Source organism: Apis florea, unplaced genomic scaffold, assembly GCF_048593485.1.
Source record: "Apis florea isolate Af1SG1 unplaced genomic scaffold, ASM4859348v1 contig_3391_pilon, whole genome shotgun sequence".
Lineage (NCBI taxonomy): Eukaryota > Metazoa > Arthropoda > Insecta > Hymenoptera > Apidae > Apis > Apis florea.
Genome location: NW_028256754.1, coordinates 3,342,796 through 3,367,227, shown reverse-complemented (window position 1 = coordinate 3,367,227; position 24,432 = coordinate 3,342,796). Strand labels below are relative to the sequence as shown.

The 24,432-nt window shown below is 34.8% G+C and overlaps 1 protein-coding gene across 3 annotated transcripts in view; it reads left to right on the top strand.

The window, feature by feature from the left end:
* The window catches only part of nrm (neuromusculin), a 378,011-nt gene that overhangs the window by 247,446 nt on the left and 106,133 nt on the right, over window positions 1-24,432 (top strand). For all 3 annotated transcript variants that reach the window (XM_086912574.1, XM_086912575.1, XM_086912576.1), the window contains exon 2: window positions 15,888-16,077. In XM_086912574.1, coding sequence (XP_086768700.1) covers window positions 15,888-16,077 — 190 coding nt within the window. The remainder of the gene's footprint in view (window positions 1-15,887; window positions 16,078-24,432) is intronic.

The following is a 24,432-nucleotide window of genomic DNA, read 5'->3' as shown; positions in this document are numbered from 1 at the left end:
TGAAATTAGTCCGTGGATACATTATCATAAAATATCATATCACAAAATATAGATTTCTAATATTCGACAAATTTTCTTTCTTTTTCTTTTCATGCAAAATATTAGAATATATAAAAGTTTTATACGTTAATCTGTTAGCTAAGAAATCCACCAAATCGTGTGCAAAGGGTATACAAGTCTAATTTGACGAAAGCTGTTAAACGTGATCTAAAAATATATGCAAAGATTATCTTCGACTTGTTCATCCTGTACTTCATAATATCCTTATCGATCAATTTCTTCAGTTTATTCGACGCGATAGCTCGTCCAAATGTCTCGAGCGCTCCGTATGCTAATGCACGATCTGTATAATTCCGAAACGGGTTAAGCACACGGCGGGACGTGGCAGCATCCGGGGTCGATAAGTTTTTCTGGCTACGCGATAGGGCAGTCGTTATCTGCAGCTGCTCGTCCCTCGTTCCGCCAAGGCTTACTTTACATTTTAACGCCCAAGGATCACCCTCGATCCTCCTCTAACGTCCATCTAATTCCACCTACGTATTTCCCCTCCCTATAAGTGGCCTCGAGTCGCGCAGGCAAATTCAATCTCGAAATCGAATATATTTCCTTCTCTCCTCATCCCGTATCGTGAGTCAATAATCACTTGTGTTTAAAAAATACAGATAATTTTTAAAATATTTTCTGAATAAAATAGATGCGGTAAGATGGAACGAAACGGTGAATAGATTGATCATATCGTTTTCGATGGGGGGAACGTCTAAAGGGGATTCCACTTCATCCTATGAAGAATCGTTTCGGCCTCTATCTTCTTTGTAAATTGATCGAAATGTTGAAACAAGCGAGAAACATCTTGTAAATTCGACATTGTCTAACGCGTTATAAATAAAGGAATTTCTCGTATTTCCTTCGATCGATGATTGATCATTTAATAATAAATTGTTATTAAATATTTCATATATTCGTCGTATAAAAATTTCTTTTTGCTCCACGTCGATTGATAGAAATTCGAGGCGGAAACGAGGTAAAGTGGATAGTTGAGATGTCTTAACAGAGCGTCCGGACTCCTTCGTAACATTCTTCCAGCGTGGGCGGTGTTTCGGTTTATCGGTAGGGAATGGGTTAACCAGAGACGGAAGGTAAACATTCCTCGGATGGGAGAAACCTGTATCTATTGCGCGTTGAAAACCGATTTTCCTTTATCTGATTTCACAGAAATACGGAGGAAAACCAATGGGATGAAGTTTCAACTATCATTTTCGATACGTAACACGAGTTCGAAATAGGATGGAGGATAGGATAGCGATAAATTACATGTTTAAAAATTACATTTCGTAAGATTTCGATGTGATTTAATAATGTAAACGTATATCACGCGATGTAACATTAAAATTTGTAATACACAGTTAATTATTCCTCCAAAGTTATAATTATAAAAAGGAAGATATCAATTAATGAGTAAAATTATATTTAAATCGTATTTAAAAATTATATTTCGTAAGATTTCGATGTGAGATTTAATAAAGTAAACGTATATTATGTAATACACAGAATATATGGTTAATTATTTCTCCAAATATGTTATAATTAATTATCGTTAATGAATAAAATTGTACAGGAATTATGCTTAACGAGTCGATAATTTAAAATGCCACGATTAGAATGATGAATAAATTGATTAACTTACGAGTGTGTTAATTCTTTCCTCGAACCTTACGTTACTCGCTACTTTTAACCGAATCCCTATTACTCGACCAAAATTGCAGACCAGAAATCGTTCCCTTTGCTTCGTGCGAATCGTTGAAAGCAGAAAGAGGCGAGCCGAAAATTTGCGAGAACGGCGTAGTTCAATGCGAGCTGTTATTATTTTCGCGGTGAAAGCAAGCGGCGAATACAAACACGAACTGATCTAAATCCGTAAACGCTGTAATCACGCCCCTGTTAATCACTGATCGTTGAAAACAGCCGTTTCGACCGTTTGTTGTCTTTATTTCCTTCGTGCGAAACGAATATACAATTTTTCGTCGCGTATATTAAGAAAATTTCGTATTCGATTTTAACGTTGCCTCTTCGTCTCTTTTTGTTTCAGGTGAGCGAATGATCGAATCGTCTCGTGTTCTGTACATTTTTATGGTAAGTTGAATCGTATCTGTATTAAATTATTTAACCCTTATATCGAAAATTTTTTAAAAGAATATAAAAAGTAGTTTAATTTAAAGTTAAATAAAAAGGGTTAAATCGATTAATACAGCGATCCTTTTCACGATTCCAACAATTCATTCGTTCGAAATGAATAATTCGAATAATTTATATTACTCTTACTTCCCCTTACTCTTGAAAAATACGTATCGTCGCACTCGATCCACTACGTTCCTTCACTTACGACAATCCTTTAAATTATTTACACTAAACTTACTTTAGATAGAATAGATATAATATAATATTCGCGCGAGGAGCGGAGAAAAACACGACCGTTCTGCTCGATGTCCGGGAAACGACTTCGTTAAATCAATAACATTTCACGAGGGATTACAATGACATTCGATGTTATCGTTTCGTATACCGCTGTTTTCGTTTCCATATTGTGGCTCTCGACGTTCAGTAACAATATATGTATATATATATATACGTGTATTAATTAATTTGCAATTCGTTGATTGCAAATGAAAAAAAGATAACCCCGTTAAAAATTTTCCTCGCCTCGCATTCCCTTTCAAATAAATTTTAAACAAATCATCACCAACTAATTAACACGCATTACGAAAATCTCGTAAATCTTCAGTCGTCGCGAAAAACATGGAATAATTATTAACAAAAAAAAAGAAAGAAAATCGATGACAAAATTCACATTTAAATTTAACAGCCACGATAATTAATTAACGTGTTAATTAGCCAACCGTAATTAGTCAACTTCTTACCGCGATAACACGAGATAAACCGTAATATCGTTTATATACCGATTTTCTTCTTCACGCTGCTCGAAATTTTATCCGATCCTCGCAAGAAACCTCGTCATTCATCCGTGGACAAAACATTTTAATGACCGGAAACGAATCCATTTTCATTCCCAAAGTCCATTAACCCCCATCCACGATGGAATAACCGAGAAAAAGAAGAGAGGATGAAGACGTTCGATTAACAAGAAGCGCGCCGTTAACGACGATGAACTTCGATTTGAATCGATTGTTGTCTCGATGCATCTCTTGGACGATCGTTTTATCAATGCAGCGGAGTTGACGTCAGATTGGACGCAACGTAATTCTTGGCGCGTTCGAGACCTGCAGGTTGTCACGTGATACCTTAACCCGGTTAGTCGAGGATCGAAGACTGGGTCATTGGCGGAGATCAGTGGTGGATCGGATTGTTCTTGGATGGCTTCAGTTTCTGAAAGATTTGTCGGAGAGGGTGTAACGAGGTATTTCCTCGTGAATTATTATATTTAGATTTAAAATTTATCGAACGATTGATCAATTTTGACCAATTTTTCCTTCCACGAAAGATACGATACGATTAATTCGTCAGAAATTCACGAGTGCATATTGAAAAAGAAGAATGGAATCTGATTGATCGAATCCAATGATTCGAAACTCGGTGGCAATAATATTCGAACAAACTTGGAAGCTCAATAAACTCGTTGATTCGATGTGGCTCGTTATTTTCGAGACACCTATAATCGGGATAATGACACCTCGATCGGCTGGATAATGCCTCCGTGTTTTACAACTGCCTTCGAATAAAAAGGTATTATGCGGATAACGTGGCTGTTTTCGTTGCTTGGGAAGGAATTATGGAAATTCGCAATCGTAAAGTCGGGACTTAAAAAATTTATGGCCGCTGTTCCGATTTCGAATCTGCCGTATTCTTTCTTTCCTCTTGCGAATTAATTTTAAGAAATTTGCAAAATTATATTCCACACGGAGAAATAGATGCTAAACAGAGATTATTTGCACGTCGAACAATCTTCTAATTAATCCAATGCTCGGGAAAAGTTGCAGCCTCGAAACAAAATTTTAACATTTAATAACATTTTCTTTATTACAATCGTCCATTCGGCAATGGTTCCACGCCAGCGCCATCAGCGGCGAATCGATTAAAACTCGGTGGAGGAATCGGTGGATTTGCAGGCGGGACACGTGGATAGCATTACCATCCAGAGAGACGCTCAGTGCCCGTGAAAACGAAGTAAGCCGAATGGGTGAGACGAGGTGGGGTACGGGCGAGATTACGCGGAAAAATTTCGAGAATCCCCCGTTTCCTGGATCCGTCCTCTTCCTGGAATCAGCATGGCACGGTGAAACAGAAATCCGTGCAATCGGGTTTCCACGATGGCGGAGGGACGAATCATTTTGTAACCTCCGTGGAAATGGGGCGGATAAATTCGAGATGGAGCTCGATAACCGGGTGAAAAATAAACGAGGATAGTAAGTTGCGATGATCGAGAAGGCGAATTTTAACGTTCACTCTTGATTAGTTGGTCGATATTTTCTTTTGTATTACACGCTTGTATTTTTGAAAGATAATTTTAAATTTAATTTCAAATTTACTCTGCTCTTGAAAATATAAAACTGTGCATTCAATATTTCTTTTTTTCAATCATATACTGTACATTCTGTAGATTTTTGCAGATTTAAGTTTTGTTTAAACGCGTGTAAACATCCGCGATCTGTTAATTAAATTTGCTTTAGAAAGAGAGGGGGAGGAGGGACGAATATAAACATTTTGTACGTTTAATTATGAAAAAAGCATCAGTTCTGGGGAACATAACAATTCGCATTTTTTTCAAAAAAAGTACATTCTGTGTTGCGAAAATAATTATTGTAACAAAAACTTCAGGATAACGTTTTTGAAAAAAAGTAATAATATATTAATTTTCGCAATAGAACTCGAGAAAGTAATAACGATCGATTGATCATGATCGAGAAAAATGAAATGAGAATCGATCCATTCCCGATTCTATCGGTGGATCGTCTCCCGTGTCGATGCTTGGAAAAACATGGTAGCCGTGAAAAAGGCAGAAGGGAAAAGTAAACGAACGTGAAAATTCGTAGGGGCATGGTGGATGTCTGCATGGAGCGAAACTGCGTCGAAGATAAACTCCGTCAGTAAGCAGCTTCTGTAACGACTTGCTCGGGCTTTATGGATCTTCTGGAAGTATAAAATAGCAGATATAGCCAGGAAGTTGGTTCATCCGATCCGTTTCTGGCCGAAATTGTGCCTTTTATGGAGACTGTGCTCGACCGATCCAACGTTTCCCGAAAATGGAAACCCGGGTGAATCTCTCGGCCGATTCCTTTTCGAATTTCACGCGATTTGGAATTTCAAATTCAAATTTTTTCCTAACCGATTTGATATTCAGACGAAGTTAAAATTAAATAATTCGTATTTGAAAACTGTCGTGAAAAATTATGTTTGTTATTCTAAAAGTTCGATTGATTATAGCGAAAAAATTCCATCGATGAATTCAACGTGATTAATCGATTAAACTCGAGCCAAGATCAATTATCCTATTTCGTTTTATTTGTAAAATTTTTTAAATTACAGAAATTAGATTACGAGCAGTATTTTTTGAAAATTTCTTCATTGTTCCTTGAGACGAATGTTATTGCTAAAATTTATTATACTTTGGCTTTAGAAAAGTAAAAATTGGAAACAGATTCTTTCAACATCGCGCCGCGTTTGATCGAACTTTATTCGTTGTTGAGACAAGAAAAAAGAGAAATAAAGGAGGCTCGGCGGAGAGTTACGAAGACCGAAGTTTTGACAAGAAAATGATAAGTTAATGCCGTGGTATAAGCTTTTCGCGACTATAATTGCCATCCTTCCTTCCAAAGCAATATTATCGCGATTCTTAACTCGTCGAATAACATTTTTTTCTTTCTTCCTTTATGAAATTCCTTTACACGAAACTGCTCGTTAATCATGTCAAAATTTAAACGTTGTGGAATCTCACAGAAACAAGCTTGCACTTTCTTAAAAGAAGAATATACATTGTCCTTCCTCCTAAAATTTTAATTCATCTAAATTCGCTTGAAAAATTATAATATATAAGACACCTCTGAGATCCCTCAATTTATCTCCTTCGATTATTTTTTAAACGTCTCGCAAAACACGACACAATTCCGTTCCAAGATTTCTAAAAATTCTAAAGATTCCACGCACGAATATGTATACACACACACACACACACACATATATATCCCATTTCCCGCCGACAAACAGGCGAGCATAAATCGAGGCAACCGAGCAAACATTCCAATCTCGGCGGAGTTTTCGATTCAATTTTCCCCCGTTCAAGTTCAGTTTTCACGCCGATGGAAAATTCGTTCGTACGCGAATGCAAATCGGGCGGGGATCCACCTATGACGGATCGCCTAATTTCCCATTATCCGCGTGTCTTTATCCGGCGGCCAATTTACATGTTGATGCAAAAAGTTTCCCTCGAAAATTGCCTCTCCGCGGGGTTACGCGCGATTCCAGATCTCGATGGCCGCCGAGGCTACCGCCCTCGAATACGTAATTCGAGACGAAAATAAACGCTCTCCCGTTAATAAATTCCTCAAGGCGGATCGAGCAAGGAACGAGTTGGTTTCGAGGTGTTGAGAGCGTTCGAATCGGGTGAGAGAAAGTGTAAAAGTAAGTTTGTTGTAATAATCGTTGCAAGTTTGGAAAAATTGGCGGGAGTTGGAAGTTTAGAAGGCTTTTCGTTTGTTTCCGTGTATTATTCTTCGAGTTTGATTGAAAGTGTTGGAAAAGGGATGATTCGATTGACGTACGTTTCTTTTTCTTCTTTTAATGTTTTAAAGTGTGTCTTATTATCTTTTTCGCGATAAAGGACAATAGTACGAGATCTAACGTTAAAAATAAGGGGAATAATTCGAAAGTTTAATACCCGAATCCCGTTCTATATTAAAAATGGTTATAGTTATTAAGCGTTTAACTTGCAAGAAGTTTGAAAAGTTGGATGCATTTCGAATAGCCACGGATGTGCTTAAAACTTTCGGAGACGAAAGTTTTTTAAAACTCGAAGCGACGAGGAGGGTGGATGTGGCGGAAGGTTTAAATTAAGAACGCTTTTTGGAATGGAAAAGCGGAAAGTCGACTTGTTATGTAGCACTTTCGAAGAGCACCACTTGCGATTCAAAGGCTCGTTGTTTCCACGCACGTAATAACCCCTTCGTACGCTTAAATCTCCTCTTCGAACGTGTATTCACGCTTGTTATACAAATCGTATCGAGTTTCAAACGTATGAATAAATTATTCTCTTTATTATTACCATTGTTATTATTATTCTATCAAAATTTATATCGAAATTTATTATTTCTGAATCTGGCTGATAATAGATCATGATTACTTTTATATTTTTAAATTTGTCCAAATATTAAAATACAATCAGTAGAATGAAAAATGATTTACATCGACGATTATTTACACAAGTATTCGTAAAAGTACAAAAAAATTTAATTACACGTTCTAAATAACCTTGTGAATTGCAAAATAAACAAAAGAGAAGAATTGAAGCAAATTAACCTACTTGGACATTAATAATGGACATTATTCAAAATTCTCGTGTAATATCTTCTTAAATTTTCAAAATCTCTTTAAACACGTATCCTCTCCTCCAATTTAAAACTAACTCGAAGTCGGCTTAAAGTTATGCCGAAACTTAAAGCTGAGACAAGGGTTATTTTTCCAATTAAATTCGTTCCATCGAGGAGGAATCTTTCCGTTTTAAATCTGTTGTACACGTGACGAGGCACGTGAATTAATTATTAGAGAGCAATCGTTGGCAAAAATAAATAAGAAACCTCGTAAACCCCGATCGATATTCGCGAAAGTGTTCCAATTTACAAGAATTTAATCCTTCTCATTTTGATATTCAATCGATGCGCTGCTACTCGCTCGCTTGGCGAAAGAAATTATTCCCAAGGGAGAGAATGGTAAATTGAGCGGATTGCTCGTTGAATGCTTTAATTACAATTTCTTGGACGTGTAATAAGATAATGTAAATAGACGAAGGGATATAATAAATAATAATTGTAATGGAAGATACGATCCACTTAAAAACCTTTCAATTACTTCGTTGTTGTTGAAATTTTATTTAAGTTGTTCGCAGCGTCGAAGTCGATGCAAGATTTCTAAGAACAGTTTTGCAAGTTTCTTTGATTATTTTCTATTATAATTTGTTATACGATCGATTGTTATAAAATCATTTGTCGTTAGAAGAAGAAATACCAATATCGTATATTTAATTATAATAAAAAAAAAAATTGGCAAAATTAACAGATGCATATAAATACACCTCTCGACCACTTAAAGTTCCGAACAAGGATATTTCATTTTATAGAATTTTCAAATATCAAAATATTTAATTCTTTTCTTAACGTTCGTAAGAAAACTTGTGAGATTTTCGATCGAATAAAAAATAAATCGTTTCCAAATGTATTTACTTTCGTCGTGGCAAATAAATTTTCGAGAGAAATTTCTCTTCCCGAGCGGAAAAACAATTTAAAAAACGATCGATAACTGCAAGTTTATGCACCTAACCCGATCTGAAATCTACAAATTTATACCTTTTATAAAAACACTGCGATTAAATTAAAAGGGAGTTAAGTCACGATCGTGATCGAAATCGACCGGTAGAATCGATTCGCAGTATTTCTCCTCCCTTTCTTCCCGACGAAAAGAAGAAGGAAATGGGATTTTCGAGGCGGCCTGTTCTTGCGGAAAGCATACACGATTCACAAAACGAGAAATTCGATGCGGAACACGGTTGAAAATCGGCCAGCTGTGTCGAATCCCCTGTGCGAGAGGTCGCGCGACTCGCACGCTCCACCATAATTAGTACCACGGGGGTTAATCGATTGGACGGGCTGCTAGTTGGCTGTTTAAATCGCGAAATTAGTTTGCTCGAATAACCAGGTCAATTATCAGTCGAGAATTGGAGCGCATCGATTTTTCACGTTCGACTTTATTGTCCCTCGGTGTGTGTTTAAGTGACTCTTCACTCTTGAATTCCTTCTCGTGTTCTCTTCTCCTCCAAGAATTTATTTCGAGCATGCTCTTAAAGGAATTTTCAATTCGATTTTGAATTTCTTGAAACTCGATACGAATACGTAAGTAACAAGTTACAAGGATTCATCGTGCGTTCTTTCCTTTCAAACAATTGGATTAAACGTTAGAGATTATAATTGGCCAATTTGTCATTCGGATTAATCCTTCATCTAGATTTATCAGATTCTTATTTCATTATATCGTGATATTACCGATTCTTAAAATTCTTTTTGGAGAATTTAAATTCAAGTGAATATACGCACAGAGATTCGAAAAGAAACACGACGATTTTGCATTTCGAATCCGAGGGAAACGTTTATATGAAATCGCACGGATTTGAGGTTTGATCCTTCGCAACGATCTTCTCCTTCCTCCCCCGCAAAACGCCACGAGGATATGGAAATTGTTGGAGAGGGACGAGAGATCTCGTAGAAATTGTCGAATAATATCAGAGTTTGTTCGATTTATCGAGACCGGCACTATCCTCTTTTAATTTCACGCTGAGGAAAAATTCTGGAAAAATTTCTCCCATGTGAAGTTCAATTTCCGATAACTGATATCGGAGCTCTTCTTCCCTTTTTCTTTTTTTTTTTTTTTAATAAAGATTTTCATAAAAAAGGAAACCTGTGATAATGCGAAAAGAGCGGGTGAGGTAAATGTTGCGAAATATTGACGATTCTCTGATATCGATCCGATCAAGCGTGGAAAGAACAGAAACATTACGTGTTTTCCTAATGTAAATATTAAGCTCATCCATGTAATTTTAGTAAAATTATCGTGTAAAGTGCACGAATCGATTTAAATTTTACTTCTCGATTTAATTAATAAAAAATTGATGGATCACGATATTATAAAATTTAATATTCAATTCTAGTGTATTTAAATAACAATCAATAACAAATGAAAAAATAAATATCGATTTTGCGAAATCTTTTCTTTGTGTACTTTGGTGTAACGTTTCAAAGTAATCGATCGTTTCTAGAACAAATATAATGAAAACTTGTACTTGTATCGTTAATATTTAAGAAGTATTCTTCTTACGTGAACAAATGTACAAAGATATAAAGAAAACCGATATGTCGATATTATTAGTCCAATGGAAGCGAATATACTTCTCTCTTCTTGCCTTTGGATCTACAAATGGCACGAGTTCAACAGTAATTTCGGTTGCACAGTAACGTCGAATGAAACCACCATGCTGTCCTTTGACCCAGATTTGCAAAAGTAAATTCTGCACCACGCTGCAGAGAGTTCTACTTGCGGCAAACTATCTTGTATTTGATAATTGCACAGTTTTCTCTCTTTCGTTCAGTTTACGTTCCGCTTTTCAATTTTTATATTTTTGTAGTGTTCAAATTATTCGTATATATATTTAATCGAATTCCTCTCGATACGAATAAACAACGTGGATACGTCGTTATATCATCATGTTACACACATTGTGTTATTAAATTATTCACAAGGGGAAATTAAAAATTCGCCACGGTGTTAAATTGCTATTGATCACACACTCCATTCGGATATGAAATACAATGCATTGAATATATACGCTACAAACTTCATTGTATTGATCGTTGGATATAAATTACAAGCTGGATCTCTCGCTTCGCTTATCACATTTCGATTATACTTCGTGTAGCATGATTTCACATGTGAAATTTGAGGATTTCGAGATATAATGTTTCCTAAATCGTTCATAATTTAGCAAAAAATTGCCCATCTCTTTTTTCCTTATTCATGAATGATCACTTTTTTTGTATTCGAATTGTAAAATTATTCGATATACCAAGTTCTATCTCCTTCCTATTTTCATAACTTTATTCTAATATCGTGACCAATAAACGATGAAAATTTTCTCGATGCAATAGAATTATTTTTATTTATAGAAATATTCCATATTCGAGCAATTGTACAATCGAATTTAATTTTCGAAATTAATTAATTAATGGTAAGGACAGACGTTTGTTTATGTTGTAGAGATAATATGCAATTCGAATAACAGAATGTTAACATCTGATACGTGGAGATTCTAGAATATTTTATTATAGTCCTGTATTTTTCTTTCTTTTTTTTTTTTTTTTTTACAAACCATTTCGCTTTAATGAATTTTCCATAATGTTCTATTTTCGAGTAACAGAGGAAAGGGGTCGATAACGCGACTCTACAGAAGACATAGAGCACAGATGTTCCTTCGAAACTGTATCGGTATACGGCTATTAGAAATTCGAAGGAGCTGTGCAATTGGTGGGCGAAGGAAATTCCCTGGATTTGGCAAGGTGTGCAATTGTAAATCCTCGGAGGATCATTATATATAGCACGCAGTTTCGCGTGATAAATATTTACAGCGCGGCGGTTGTGTTTCGGGTGAACTGTTCACTGAAAGTTCACTGATTAATCGCGTTAAAATTAACTCGTTCGATTTCGATTCAAATCGAATAGTATTTGAACCACGATTTTTTAGCAATACGTCTTTCTAATCTTACAAAATATCTTACAATAGTGATTAATTATGATATCAACATCGGTGTCATTGATGAATTCTGTTATTTGAAAGTGTAATAATAAATTTAAAAAGTAACAATTTTAAGAAAAAGTAATGAAATTTTTTAACGAGTGATCATTCGAAAAGAAGAAATTGAACTCTCTCTCTGTTTTTTTTTTTTTTTTCCTTCTCTCTATCTGGTTTCTCAAATATTCTCTTGTCTCCCTGAGAACTTTCTTCACAAGTGCTCATGTGGATCATGAATAAGTCTATTTAATCGTACCTTTTACACTCGATTCTTTTACACTCGTATAACTAGCTGCATTTATTTATTGATAAAGCTTTTTGGATAAAAGAGAATTTTACGTCAAAGAAAGGATCCCTTGGGGTGGTACTTTTGCTTCCACGCGCCGAAAACAAAGACACCCTTACGACGACGAAATTATAACTAGGTTGTTGAATAACGCAACTTTGTTGCGATTCTTGTTTACCACTTGTTCTTTATTCTTTTTCGCACGATTAAATAACGCTGATGGCAAATGGACGATTAATCGCACGTCAATAATTATTAATACAAGAAATAAGGATAATATTAATTCGATCGAATTAAGCGATTACAAAATATGATTGAGAACTGATCGTAATCCTGTTAAACGTTAAACGATAATATGTATATATATATATATATAATTTATTTGCACAAGATATGCGCATATTAATTACATTACCTTTGCTTAATTATTTATTTTAATGAAAGATTAATTAAACATGGGTATTCAATATATGGTATATATAACGCTTGTTTCAATATATCCCTGCAAATTGATCCAATAAATCTCCGTACATTACGATCGACACGAAAGTTCAAATGAAATTAGGGATCAGAGGAAAGAAAGCGATACGAGCAGGATTTTGTTCGATGGATAGAACTCGAACAAATTCGAAATTGTTGAGAAATCGTGCATTTTTGAAACGTCACAAAAATTATATCGAGTAATAATGGAATTATATTTTTCATTGATCCGTTGCTGAGAAACGAACGAAGAAAGAATGGGATCAACTGTTTCCATTAAGAATTAAAACGAAAGTGGAGGAATAATTGGTTCTCGATAACGAATAAAAATTTAAGCTCGAGTTTTATGGACGGAAGAAATTTTTGCGAATATTAGATTTCCAGATTAATATCCATTCCGAAGAAATACGAGCAATGTACATAAAATTCACTCGCCGTCTTCCTCGAATTATTCACGAATCGAGTATAAACCGAGAAAAGAAAAGAAAATCGAAAAGAGGTATGATGGAGAAACGTTCTTCCAGAATGGGAAACGAGTTAAGGGACTCGAGGACAGGTATAGACTGGGAGTTAAGAACCGTTAAACACAGCCGAGTCGTGTCACTGGAGACGAAGAATGAAGCTGTAATATGAGAGCCCTCGACATACTCCATTATTCACCACTTGAACGTAATATTTGCGGTGTGATATGGTTTCAAGATCCAATCCACTCGCAAGAAGATAAGCAGACGTTGCCCTCCGCCACACTTCCCGTCTCCCATCCCCTCCCCGAACTCTTTAACGGATTTTTGTTCCCATCCAACGTTGAATAACCCCTTTTAACGTCCCCCTCTTCTTCCTGGAACACAAGCAACCCCCCAATCCACCCACAGTTTCTTCCTTTGAACGTGGGGGCATAATAAGACGGTTCGATTCTCGATGATAAAGTGAAAAAAGGGATAAAACCGGCGTGCAATCGACGATGTTTAAATGGTATTTAAACGTCGTAGTGGAGGATTTTCATCACACTGTCGTATTTTTGTGCGCAAATAATTTAATCGTTCGAATGGAAGGGGTCGATTGAACACGATTTTTATTTTTGTATTTCGAAAATGTATATCGATAATTTCGATCGTAAAATTTTTTAATCATTATATTTCAAAACGGAATTGTAAATCTGGGTAAAATGGAATATCTCGTGACACATTTTCGATCGAGCTAGCTTTGAACTGAAAGCGAAAAAAAGATATATTACGTGCATTTATATATACATATATTTGGACACGATTCTATTCCTGGACTCGCATAAATAAGGATTATTTAAATAACTCGTTGTTTATAATATTACGGTAAATCTACGAACGAATTATATTTACCTCGTAAATATTGCTTTGCTTAAATATCACTTGTTGTGATATAAAATAGCCTGAAAAAAAAAAAAAAGAAAAGAAAAAGAATCGACAGATGATGTTATTATCTATTCGTTCCTCATTTCGTTGCAGAAGCGAAGAATCGGATAAAACCGAGTAAGATCACCAGAAAGAAACGCGTTCAAACGTATTTGTACAACGTTAAAGGACGGATTCGTTGTTAAATAAATATTATTGCAACTCGATAACGTAAAAGTAAAAAAAAAAAAAAAAAGAAAAAAAGACTGAATATAATATAAAACGAAGAATCGATATCGACTCGCGGGATTAATCGCAATTTTCCATCATTCCATAAGTGGAATTCGCGACCTATGTCCAAATATATCGGATTCATGCCGCGCGTAATTCAATACGAAACCATTGAAAAATAACCCTTTGATGCGCATCCAATGTGTATTGTATTTCCTTTAACGGAATTTCATCGATGCGTAGTTTATCGCGAAAATATCGATTTTCGATGCTTGAATAAGTTACGAGGCGCGAAACATTCGATGTGTGATGATTATCTGCCTCCTTCGAGGCAGATTTTCCATTCGAGGATTTTCGAGATTATTCGAAAATACGATCATGTCTCTTCGAGAAAGGTCCATGCTTCTCTTAAAAACTCAATCTTGATTCGCTAATTAAAATACTTTTGCTACAACGATCTCGTTAGATGGAATCAAAAGCGAGCAGGTTGGTCGCGCGAAATTGTGTGATTTCGAGTCGCAGAAACCGCTAATAAATCATCTTAAATCGTCAATTTCCAAGGAGCTTTTAGTTTCGCAACTTTGCCACTCTAGCTCTTCTCACTCGGTCGTGGCGAGTTTTCGCGCGAATTAACTAAGAATTATGCTCTTGTTTATCATAAGTTGTGACTGCGAAATTTACTATACTACCTTCCTCTCGCGACACGGTATCAGGGGCGGCGCGAGAGATCAGGACGATTTCACCGTCCGTTTTTAATTATGATTTAACGTCGCGAGTACGCGACGATAATATTTTTATAACGCGATATAACGCGAATATTTTTAGAGAGAAAAATATTCTTCTTCCATCGATCAAACGGAATGGATGGTGTTTTATTAAAATTTGAAAATATTAAACTTAAAACTGGAATGATATTTTTCCTTTCGATTATATTTTGTTTCGTTTAAAATGTGCAATTACCGGTTTTGATTCGAAAAAATTGTCCCGGATTCCGTGGGATCACGCGTTCCCATCCGCTCGTTGTGATTTTTCATTTCATATCTCTCCCTGAGAGGGTTGCTGTATTTATAGCTTTAGCAACGATAGCAGAGAAATATTGAAACGTTCGCGTGCTCTGACATTTCGCGAAATGCGTTCTGGGTCATCGGGTGAAGATTGACTTTCCGCAATGAAACATCATAAACTTTCGTAAGGATGCTTCAACATTTTCGGATGGAAACAACGTTTCCGACGATGTCTGAAGATCGTTACTTCGTTACATTATCGATATATTACATCAAAGCGATTGAATCAATTTCAAAAAAATTGTTTGGGAAAAATGTCATACGTGTAATTCGAAATATATATATATATTTTTGCTTTCGATTACATTCGAATATTCCTCTGCTGTATTTACCCCTTGAATTATTAACAAAAATATTACACAAAGATATCATTCGTTTTCCCAATCACATCTGAATAACAACCTTCCTCAAATCCTTAATATGAACGATTGATTAAAATGACATCAGTAACTAAAAAACAACCAAAGCATTTCCCTTAGCTGGATTTAACAATCCAACGATATCTCGATACGCTTGATTCTTAATTCAATCGAATTAACCATTCAGATGACACGTGATCGTGCCCGCATTTCCCCCATTCACGCGTCACCCGCATACAAACGTAACACTTTGAACACGCCCCTCCCTCCACTTCCCTTCACCCCATATCTTCGTATCGAGTATACGTGACGATGGTTTAATAACCGTGGCCGAATCGGCCTTGGAGAACGGTCACGTTTTTCAACGCGAATCGGCGGAATCATCCCCCCTCCTTCTCTCTCACGGATCCTCGTCCTTTTCGCAAACAACGGGCTATGGGAAACAAACACAAACGGCAAAAAACGAAACGAGGCGAGGCGAGGCGAAACGAGCGACGATTCACAGACGATCCTTTTTTCCCCCCTTTTTTTTCGTTGTTGCAGGGAGCAGCGAGCCATGGCTGAAGAGCGTGAAGCACGCGGAGCTGGGCACAGAGGTGCAACTGCCGTGCGTGCTGAAATTACCCCAGTGCGAGGGGCTTCACAGCATCAAATGGTATCGAGGCGCGACCCGTATCTTCATATTCAGCGAGGACGTCGGATTGACGCGGGGGAACAACGACATAGCCGTGAGGTAACGTGCGCGCGCACGATATTCCACATTGCTCGACTTTGTCGCGGCTGAGATCGCGAGGAGAGTCTTTGACAAATTTTCCTTCTTTCTTTTTTTTTTTTTGACAGTTACTGTTCTTCCCCTCTTTGAACGCACGAGACGCTTTGGCTTGGCCTTCTTTTCGGTTAATGGGGGGTAATTTTTTGGGAGGAGGGATGAGGTTGGAAATGGAAAATTGCGAAATTGATGCACGCATTCGTTTGCCTAGCTTAATTTTGAGAAATACAATAGTATAACGTTGTAATATTATATTTATTATTATATGTCTTCTCGTAATTTTTTGAACAGTTATTGGGTATACGTTTTCGAATTGATAGCATTATTTCTCGGGAATATGAAATTCCTCGTACGAAATAGAAAGAAGAACATTTGGAGGGTTTTGAATCGAATACGGTTCGTTTATATTGCGTGCAAAAATAAAATCATGTCGTGGACTATATAGAATGAATATACGGGATGATAAATTTATTATTATTGGTAAATATCTGGGAAAATCGTGAAAGAAACTCTATCTGTTTGACGATTCTTAATTCGTATAAATAGTTTGTGTTAACACATTCGCTGTTCGCGACATTATCTCTTTGATTCGTCCAATTCCAAACGATCGTTTAATTTATTTAAATTCTCTGAAAGCTGTATATACATAAAAACAGTTAATCTCTCTGTGATACATTTGTTTTCAATTATTCCTATTAACGATCGTTTATATAGGATCAATAATTTAAACTGGAATAAATTTTTGATTTCCTAAAACAATTGTGTTTTCAAAGAATCGAATAAAGAAACTAAAAGAAAGAATAGATATTATATATTTTCTTTCCAATTTAAGAAATTTTTATTATATTTATTCATCAAAATGATCCTATAAATCAATATTTCTCCGTAATACACGCATGCACCGATCTCGAAAAAGAGAGATCGACTTTTTAATTCGCTTAAATGGAGCCCATTAAACGCGAGGAATCACCCCTGTAATGGGCCGGGCCGAGGAGGGATGAAAAGGCTTGATCGCGAAACCGCTAGAAAAATGAATATTACATTGAAGAGATTAAAATGGCGGAATTATTAACGTCGTTTATCCGATACCGTGAAAGCTTCCTGCGACGAGAGGATACGATTCGAAGGATAGGGAACAGCTGGTAATCCAGGATTAAACGAAGAAAGTAGGCCAATCGAACGACTCCCTCTTCGATCTTTCCTAAATTTTTCCTAGAATACTCGTCTTCTTCGACGAGGAAGCTCGATTATTGGGCAAGAATTAATCGCTTCTCTTTTCAAAACATAAATTGTGTTATATAAAATAATAGTCAATCTAGTCTAGTAGAAACTATTGACGATGGTGATATTTGATATTGATCGAGAAAAAATAAATGGAAAAATAAGTACATATTGTGTTTTAGAAATTGCATTAATTAATTATTGTACACTTTTCCAATAATTTTCGATATCGAGATGCTATATATATATTAGTTTTTACTACTACTGCGAGGAAATAAACGGAAAGATTGAATAGAATTTTATGGTTATACACTCTCTTAAAACTACATCGTTAATTTAAATTAAAAAGTACATGGGATAAAAAAAAAATTTCAACTTGTTATTGTAAAGCATACGATTTTTAGTGAGAACGTAACTTTCTTGTGTAAACTTTTCAGCTAATTGAAAAACATATATAATATTAAAAACTTGAAAAAGAAGCATGAAAGTACGCAATATGGAAAGTTAATATCCTCAAAGTGGTTGATGTAATGCACACATTTTCGCATGCAAACACTGCAAGAATAAAAGAAATATCTACGTTTAAGTTTTATTCTTATTACCTGGTCGCTTCTGTTGTTGAACAAATAACTACAGTACGTATTTTTCCATCGGTGGAACAGTTTAAAACAGAGAAATATTTTTAATCTTTGCTGGAAAAAAATTTATTACAAATTTAATGCTAGATATTATTCGATATAAAAATTACTTCATTTTAAAATCAAGGCGTAATTTTTAAAATTTCTTTCCTAATAACTGATTTTTCTGCACACATCCCATTTCTAAATCGAATTTCACATTTTACGTACAACTTTGGCCTCTAAATAAAATAACAGATGAAATCAATACCGGATAATTCTGCTTTTCCTCGCGCTTTTTATGTCCACGAGATAAATCTATTCCCATCCACCACATTCTAAACCATTCACAGAATTCTTCGATAAGCGGTGCACCTTCCTCCTAGCCTGGACAGTTACATCTTCCAATTTCCTCGGAGTTAACGTGAAAATAAAAATTTCCACGTTACAGTCTCACAATACACGAATACACACACACACATATATATATGAACCAAAATCTCTGTATCCCCATTGTTATCCGTGGAATCGCTCCACCGACCCAGTTCGATGGCGACAATGAAAAAGTCGAGAAGAATCGAGAACTTTATTATCCAATTTACCCGTTTCCTCATCGCCCATTGACAATTTTTCGCGGTCCCCCTTCGATCGCCCCTGAATCGTGGGCACGCGATAAAAATTCTCTGGCTGGCTCGATAATAGAAGGCTCGGTGTAATTGAAAACGTCAGCTCGCCATCGGATGAACACTTATCACGTGGCGCGGTCAAAATTGCCTAAAATAAAAGGAAAAGAAAAAGAAAGAAAAGGAAAATAAAAGAGAAGAGAGAGAGAGAGAGAGAGGGAGGGAGGGAAAGGAAGAATGAAAGAGGAAGGGAAGGGAAATCGGAATGCTTTATGTTCATTTACATTTCGGAACTTTTATCGTCACATCCGGCCAACTCTTCTCGAACTTTTCTCATTTACCGCCATCCGATTTAATCGGTTGCCTTCTGTCTCCTCGACTCTTCTGCTTCTCCTTTTTTTCTTTCTTTCTTTTTTTTTTTCCAAGGGAATAGTTTCTGTCGCGGAACGCGAACGACTTTATAAGAACGAGCGATCGTGACAAGATTTAAGCGAAGTATGATTGGTTCAACTTCGATATTCGAAAGCACTCGTGCTATTAACTTTCGTCGATATCTTCTTCTTGTTACTTTATCATTCATACTGTTTTAATAGGTTCTCGTAAGTATGAATAAACATTCTTACGTCTGCTCGAATAAAAAAGATTTAAATATGCGTTTTTCAATATGTATTCTTCCCTCATTGTATATTATCAATTTACTGTTATTTGAAGATCAAGTAATGGAAAACTTTTCTCTTCGATTCGAAAGGATCGTCAGACGCGAAAGAAAGAGTTGTATCGTTTCGAAAATAGGAATTAAGAAGTTAAAGTGAAATTCGTAATGGAAATTGAAAGATAATATTATTTTAAACCGATTAAACCGATCAATGGAGGCAAATCTTTCACGAAGAAATTTTTATTCCCCGTCGTATAGAGATACGCGAGGAAACGATATCATCCGCTGTATTAACACCGCTTCCTCATTCACCAACCGATGAGAGTCTCTTTTCTCTCTCTCTCTCTCTCAAAATACAATTTTCCGCGGCTAAGATACATTCCAAAGATACGTTCTGTCGGGAAATATTTCTAAGCGCCGCAAAAAAAAAAAAAAAAGAAAGAAAGAAAAGTCCAAGGACGGTCGCGCGGCCATCAAATAGGAAATTGACTTCTTCGAGTTTTTCATGTTTTTCCCGGCGTATCGTCGCGACACACGGATAACTTTCATCTCGAAAGATTTATATCGTGGAAAACACGGCTTTCATACGAGCTCAAAGAACGTATTTTACGACGGACGTGCTTCGGATAGTTTGTTAACGATTATGTTACTTTACCATGTACCATTTTTTTCTTCTAATTGAAATATGAATAAATATACAGTGAATTAAGAATTTAGAATAGTTAAGAATTATAATGAATTAATTTCGAGAGATATAATGCAAGTTTATATGGATAATTGGAAATGTTAGATTCTCTGGTTCTATTAGATTTTATACAGGTTCACTAGAATTTATATTATAAGTATTGTAACTAAACTCTTTATGAATATTTCACATAAATTTCGTTGGCTCTAATTAACTCATTTCATTAAAATGAGATTTTAATCGTCTCAAATAACCTGAGATATTTATTCGTGGAAAAGAATCACGAAAAAGTATGTACGTTTTAAGAAAACAAGGAAAATGAAATCGGGTTTCTTAAAAATTTATGCTCATTCTCCCTTAATCTCGAATTTATAAATATATTTATAAATTAATTTCAAAATAAAACATTTACTACTGGAGGTGCAATGTAACCCACGAATCCACCTACATCTGCTTATCTCGTTCTCTATTTTATCTACCTTATCGTACCTCTTCCCTCTGTATCAGCCATACCAGTTTCTTTGTGCGTCCATCTTCGTCGTTCCGGCGTCTGTTTCCCTTATTTTCCACCCTTTCGCCGGCCCTTTGCTCCACGTTGAAAGACGCGATCGTGGAAGCGATTACAAGCAAAAGAAGAAAATTGCCCGGAACTCGCGACTACCATCCGAGATTCCGTATTTGCCTAGCGTTGCACTATTTCTTATGAATTCCGGTATGAATCTTCTTCTGAAGAAGAAGAAGAAGAAAGAAAGAATTCACGAGTAAAGAAAGGGGCGACGCTATATGAATATAGCGAACGATTCGATTCGACGCTTCGATGCTTCGAGCGAATATTAAACTTTAATTTCATAATGATTATACTGTACTTCTTCCCTTCCGTTTCATTTTATTATTATTTGATTTGGAATTTATAGATAGATGAGAGATAGAATTTTTATAGCCGTCGTTTCATTTCAAAGATTATTTAGATATTCAACATTTCTAAACTTGTTTCCTAACTCGAAATTCGAGATGAAGAGTTTGCGAATTTTATTTTAATTGTATATTTCAAGGTAAAATTATTTGTTTTAATATGTTATTTGTATTTTTCACTGTAAAAAAAAAATTATATAAATATGAACATACGCGTTTTATCCCAAAACGTTTATTGTAATACCATGTATTACCCTTGTAATGCGAGTTCGTGGAATCGCGTACGAAGGATTAGCAAGGATCGTCAACCAAAACGGATATAAAGCTATAAAAGCAAACGAACAATCCCTTAACATCCATTATTCTAAAATTCTTAATCTCTCTGACTGTAAATTTGTTGCAAATTCTATGCAGTTTTCCTTTTTCCATTGAACATTTCGTGTACCATCCTTGTTCTCCAATTTTTCTATCGACTTTTTTCCAAGCTGTAACGAACAAAAAAATAAAAAAGAAAAAATTACAAAAATCCCTCGAATTTCCAATATCCACAACTATTCAATATTCTAATTTTAATTTTTTTTTTTTAAATACTAGTTTTTATTCTACTATTTCAATATTCAATTATTCTAATTCCTGTTTCCAGCCACAGTTTAATATATCTACGTATACTTTAAATGTTTATTATTGAATCAATGCCAGAGGATGATCTATCTACCACATGCATTTATAGTAATTAATAGAAAAATTAAATATTCTTTTATTCGAAAGTTATCTCACCTAGAAAAAATCACACTTCTCTTAATTCAAATATTCTTACATACATACTTTAAGATCTTTATCGACGAATTAGGCAAATTTTTTTTTTATATACAAATTGTGTCAGACTGAATCGATTTAACGCCAGACACAATTTACTCATTATCACAATTTGGAAAAATAAATATCTCCCTCCTCCCCAAAGAATTACTTCTCAATACTCTAATCTCTATTAATAAGAAACAAAATCTTCTATTTGCAAATTTTAATCTTTCACCCTATACAAACCCATTCGCCAATATTCCAGGAATAATTGAAAGGCGATCGGAATTTCGCGGGGGAATTCGACGACGCATTATCTCACTTCCGTGCAGCTTAGCCCGGAAGCATGAATTGCAAGGACGCGAAAGGGGGAAGTTAAGAAGTCGTTTCATTTTCAATGTAATTCCTGCTCTCCTCTCTTCCCGCTATTATCCTGTTCTATCTCCATTTCGAGCTCATTAAATTGTGAGTTGGGATTACGCGTGGCGGGTATTTAAGGTGGATTTCGCGTCTCGTCTATGATGGAGAAGGGATGAAACAGAGAGGAGAACACGTGTCCTCCTTCTTCTTCTGCAAGAGATTTTTCGCAATTGCAACTTTGGCAAAAGGGGTAAAGGCTGACCCGTGAAGTGGGCAACGTGCCCACTTTGACAAGCTTTACCGTGTCGTGTCGTTCTAAAATAGGTTTCGAGGTATTTCTATGTATTCGTCGGAGTAAAGGAAATCCCATAATACACGGATAGATTGATACGTGGAAAAATGAATTTATAAAGTTTCTTGTTTGAGGAGAGAGGGATTTTTAGTCGGTATTTTTGGAGGGTATATTTCAATGGAAAAGAATATGGATAGTGTTCTTGATGAGAGGCGATTTGTTTTTGAAAACTGAAATGCCGAAGAAGGAATCAGAGGTTTATACATTTTTTTTCTATTTTAATTTAGTTTCGAATTAGTTGATAATTTATGTGAACTTTTTAGAAATTACTCGATTTTAAAACATTAAAGTATTTAAAAGTAAAAATGAAAGAGAAAAAAAAAATTAATAGTTTAAATTTAATAACTGTTACGAATATGTAAATTGGATCAATCTGTTATATTTTGTTAACATTAATTTACATCCATTACGCTTTTCTCGTCTGTTTACTATTGATAACTCATATCTATCGCTGCAACGAACGTTATCTTAACGTTATGCTGTTAACAGATTATAATCTGCCTAGCTTTGATCACATAGCGCACGCTTTGCAGTCACACGATATCAGACATAAATGGATTGCACACACAGGATGTTTCATGATTCATAGCTAATGGAAAACGAACGATTTTCAACAAAAGTAAAACAAGTACTTATCTTTAATTTGCTGCGAATACAAATTTAAGAACGAATAATTCGATATATTTAAAATAAAAATAAAATACTAAAAGGATATAAAGAATTTGATTAATATTTTTATAATTTATTTTATTTTAGTACAAGTATTGAAATATATATTATTATATGTATATGAAAATAAATATAATAAAGTTAAATATAAAATATAATTAAAATATCTATTAAAATTTATTTCGAATCTTGTTTTTATAAGTAAAATTGTAAGCTGTAATTTTCGGTAAAATATCATACATTTTTTTCTAAAACAGATAAATACATTGCTAAACATTTATACGATTCGTTATTATTAAACAAAATCTCTTTTATTTAGATTAACATTGCTTAATATAAATTTTCATTTATCGTGCATGATACGTGAATCATGAATAATTAACTCGAATCTATTACTTTTTTCCAACGTTCTTTCTCCATTATATTAATTTCATTAATATAAGAAAAAAAAGAAAATAAAATTTGTTTTCTTGCCAAACGAACATTCAGCCAATATGGAAATTAACGTTTGAAACGCGTAAATATAATTTGACATATAATATTAAATGATATAATCGTGGTTTCGGTTAATATTGATTTAATTTGATTAATTTGATCAATATATAGTAATTAGTTAATATTTCAATGAGACAGTCCAGAAGCGAAATTGCGGCCAATTTCAATCCCTTTGCTTTCAATTATTTCATCATTCTGTTCATTTTGAATGTTTTTGCTCAGTTTCTATTTCAATAATAACTCCTGTATTATTTATTTTCAATCGAATAATTAATGTGCTCAACATTCTCTCGATGTCTTTATAGTTTCAAAAAAAAAAAAGAGAGAGAGAAAGATATGCTTTAAGAAGGACTCGTTAGAAAAGCAAAGATTATAATGTAGCTATTTGCATCCGTTTCAGAATAATTGAACTTTTCTTAAACTTTTGTGCTCAGAAGAAAATTCTTGTTAAGAATATATGAGTTTTATTAAACTCAGTTTAATTTTCTTTTATTAGTTAAATTTTTATTAAGAATTCTTTTTTAATTTTATTATTTAAAAAGAAGATTTACAATAAAAGAATTTTTTTCACATTAATATTTGCATAGATATTAGGATCATGCACTGTTATTAAAATTATAGTATAGAAATTAAACATTAAACTTTTATTCAAATAATTATTCAAAGAATATTAATATATTATTTATTATTTTCTGTGTTATTTCATTCTAAATGATTTTATTTGAATAATAGCATACGAGAAAAGTAAGTTATTTTAATATTTAATTGATTTGATTTCATTTAGTACGTTCAAATTACGCGCTATTATTATTGCGCAATTGTTGCGCAATTCTACGAGAGCGCCACTAGGACGCCAGACACTACGTTTCCCGCCCAAATCAGTCGCCATTATTGTCCGGTCGTTTGTTTGTCGTGTTGTGTAATATTCTCTT